At 37.1% G+C, this 3,822-nt stretch overlaps 1 protein-coding gene across 1 annotated transcript; it reads right to left on the reverse strand.

Moving 5' to 3' along the window:
* Nucleotides 1-1,897: 1,897 nt before the first annotated feature.
* Nucleotides 1,898-2,830, reverse strand: LOC100356800 (olfactory receptor 2A7). The gene has a single exon (XM_089328746.1). The coding sequence runs from the start codon at nucleotides 2,828-2,830 to the stop codon at nucleotides 1,898-1,900; it is 933 nt and encodes a 310-aa protein (XP_089184872.1).
* Nucleotides 2,831-3,822: the final 992 nt, after the last annotated feature.

Raw genomic sequence — 3,822 nt, forward strand, 5'->3', positions numbered from 1 at the left:
CTCCTCATGGAGAGGGAGGAAAGATCCTTTCCCAAGACAGGTTCTTCTGGAAGTTTCCTGCCCCTTCTAGATTGAGAAAATTTTCACTTTAGATATTGTCCTATTTACTTATGTTTCACTGTGTGTTTTTTTTTTTTTATGGCACATCAAGGGGTTAGCATGTTATTTTGCTAATCTCATATTAATTAGTTATGCAATTTATAAATTAATTAGTTCCTGATAATGTGATCCCTGACATGCTGGGACAATGCCATAAAATTGGGGAAATTTGTGTTTTTATGTGCTGGCCTATTTTCCAACTGTATGCACCTAGTGCTAGAAGAAACATAGAGATACCAGAAACTGCCCCCATCCAAATCAAAATCTTGATTCATAAACATCAGAACTTTTAATAAATATTGGGACTTTTTTTCTTTGTTCTAGGTGACCTGTGGAAAGTATGGAAATCAGGGAAGTTACATAAAAGAAAAAATTTGTTAGCAAACTAAAATAGCGTTCATGAACATTTTAGAACATAGTTTTTATATTCAATACTACATAGCTGTCAGTTATAAAAATAATTTCAAGGTATAAAAATAAACAAATATATACTATGATAATAGGGACCTAAAAATAAGTGTTTATGATATAAAATTTAGTCTAAGAAAATGTATTACCACAAGACTAGCTTTCCTCTAGTATATCAAACTGACACATCTTTTAACCTTGTAGGTAGTAGGTTTGGGAATTTTTCCAGAGTTCTGTAAGAAGTTGGTTTTACCTTTAAAATTCTGAGACTGAAAAATAAGATTAACTTAATATACTGGACAGAGAAAAATGTATATAGACTTTTTTTAAATATCAAATTTGGAAGATTTTGAAATTGCATGAGGTTATCCTTGAGACTTCATTGAGAGTGCTGATTAATGGTGAAGGAGAGAGTTGGATACATTATCTCTAGGTAATTCTCCACTGATGACTAGCAACAGTCATCTTGATGACCAGCAACAGACATTTTCTGTGTACAACAGAACAGAGATTATGAGTCCAACCTGGGGCACTGTGCTCAGATCTGCATCCTTTTCAGATGCTTGACTTGCAGGGGAAATGGCATTCTAGCCTGGAAAGTGGTTACAGGAAGTATTCACAATGAGTCAATCAAGATCAGGATCTCCTATTCCAGGAAACTGTTAATCAGTATTATGAACAGTGTTTTTATATGTGATCAAATAAATTTGGAACATACTGGCCTAAAACCAGAATAGAATTCTTCGTTACCAAAGGAATTTTTACAGTTTTCATTAGTCAGCCCTAAAATGAGGCATCTACTATGCAGTAATCTCAAATTTATTGACCAGAGAATTCATTTTAAATTTCTCTGGAATGACTGACAGTAATTAACTGAATCTCAAAATATCTAGTGGAGAAGCTTTTTGAATGTTCCCAACACAACAAGATGATAAATGCCTGGGGTGTTAGGCCAAGAACCCTGAGATGATCATTACACATTGTGTGTGTGTGTGTGTGTATATATATATATATATAGAAGTGTCTTATGGTACCCCACAAATATCCAAAATTACACTATGTCAATTAAAACAAAAGTAGTTTAAAAATAGTCTTGAGGGACTAGTATTTTGAGGAATATTTAGGAGATATTATAAAGAGTGTTGTTCTGGATTTCTGTCTCCAGGTCCTGGGTCTCATATGCACTAACATACTATAATTTGTTAATGATAATATTTGAAAATACAGATTTCTAGAAATCATCTTATATTTACTGAATCAGTCATCTAAGGGTAGGGTGGTGTACATCGCTATTCTAAGTGTTTCAGCTAATTCTCATGCTGAATAAGATAAGGAACCACTTGAAATAACAACATGATAGGTCACTTTGAACCACAATGTCATAATCTTTTCATATATCAGTCTCCATTCCTAGCACTCTCTTTAATGTATTCTTTACGTCTGAGTTTCTAAGACTATAAATAAGGGGATTGAGCATGGGATTGAAGAGGCTGTGAAATAGCAGGAGGTATTTCTTTTGCTCTTTGGGGCTCCCATATCTGGGTCCAACATATGTGATAATGGCTGTGCCATAAAAGAGTCCAACGACACACAGGTGGGAGGAACAAGTGGAGAAGGCTTTCCTTTGACCTTCCCCAGACTTGATCTGAAGGATTGCACAGAGAATGCACACATAGGAAACTACAATTGAGGAGAAGGGCCCCACCAGCACAGACGTTGCTCCAGCTAGGACCATGTTCTCATTGATGTGGGTATCTGCACAGGCAAGTTTGAGCACAGCCATGATTTCACAGAAAAAGTGATTGATTTTCTGAGACCTACAGAAAGGCAATGGTAGGAGTAACACTAGATGAATCAGGGACAGAAGGACTCCTATGGCCCAGGAAGTGATGACCAGGGTGACACACATTCTCCAACTCATGATGGCAGAATATCGGAGGGGGTGGCAGATGGCCACATAGCGATCATAGGACATCACCACCAGGAGAAGACATTCTGTGACAGCAAATGTCAAAAAGAGGAAGGTCTGTGTTATACACCCAGCAAAGGAGATGGGCTTGGAAGGATTCAGGAGGTTTACCAGCATCTGGGGCACCGTGTTGCAGGCATAAGCAATGTCAACAATGGCCAGATTTGAGAGGAAGAAGTACATGGGGGTGTGCAGTCTGGGATCCAACCAGATGAGTCCCAGGATGACACCATTCCCCAGCAGGGTGAGAACATAGAATAGAGAGAAGAGGCCAAAGAGGAACATCTGAGTCCTTGGGCCAAGGGGAAATCCCAGTAGGATGAACTCTGTAACAGATGTCAGATTTTCTGCCATATCCCTAAGACAGAGGAAACTGAGTTAAAGTTCATGGTTTAAGACAAATATTTAAACGCAGATTTTTGTTAACTTGCTTGATACAATTTTATAAGTCAGCAAAATGTTTAGAGACAGTGGCATTGAGTTTTTGTTTTTATATGAATATTTAAATATTTTATCTTATAATCCTAAGAGAAAAATTTAACAAATATACATATATGCAAATACATGCTTTTTAAAAATGATTTTTTTTTATCTGAAAGGCAGAATGACAGAGAGAGAGAGAGAGAGAGAGAATCTGCTGGTTCACTTCTCAAATGGCTACAACAGCTGAGGCTGGGCTAGGCCAAAGCTAAGAGCCAGGACTCCATTGGAGTCTCCCACATGGGTAGCAGGGGCCTAAGCACTTGGGCCATCCTCCACTGCTTTCCAGGGGCTATTATTAGGGAGCTGGATCAGAAGTGGAGCAGCCAGGACTCAAATCGTTGCTTATATGGGATGCCAGTGTCACAGACAATGACTTAACTCACTGTGCCACAGCATTGTCTACATATTGTTAATATTTTTAATGGAGGCTAAAACTTCAAAATAAATATCTGTCCTCTTTTAAACTAAAGATTCGGTTTTAGTCTGAATCATTGATCTTACTCCATATCTTTCAAACAAATTCTACTTCTCTTGTCTTATATTATTCAGTTATTCCTTTTTTTTTTCAGAAACAATGAACTCTGACTGATGCACATGCCAAATTTCTAAAATTGCATTTAAGTCTAATTGAGTCTAATCTTGAGTTGCAAAGTTTCATTAAGAGAATAATTCATCATTCACCAATTACTCTCTTGGCCATTCACTTCTTTGCTGTCTAAACACACTTTGCACTTCTGCCAAGACAGTCAACTCCACAACAAATATCTAACAAAATGTCTTCTCATCTAAGTGTGAAGACTGATTTTCAACCTCACATCTTATTTTTTGTTGTTTGGTTTACCATTATCTATATTTATATGGTG

Source organism: Oryctolagus cuniculus, chromosome 3, assembly GCF_051225735.1.
Source record: "Oryctolagus cuniculus isolate XC-2025 breed Fujian yellow rabbit chromosome 3, ASM5122573v1, whole genome shotgun sequence".
In the NCBI taxonomy this organism is placed as follows: Eukaryota; Metazoa; Chordata; class Mammalia; order Lagomorpha; family Leporidae; genus Oryctolagus; species Oryctolagus cuniculus.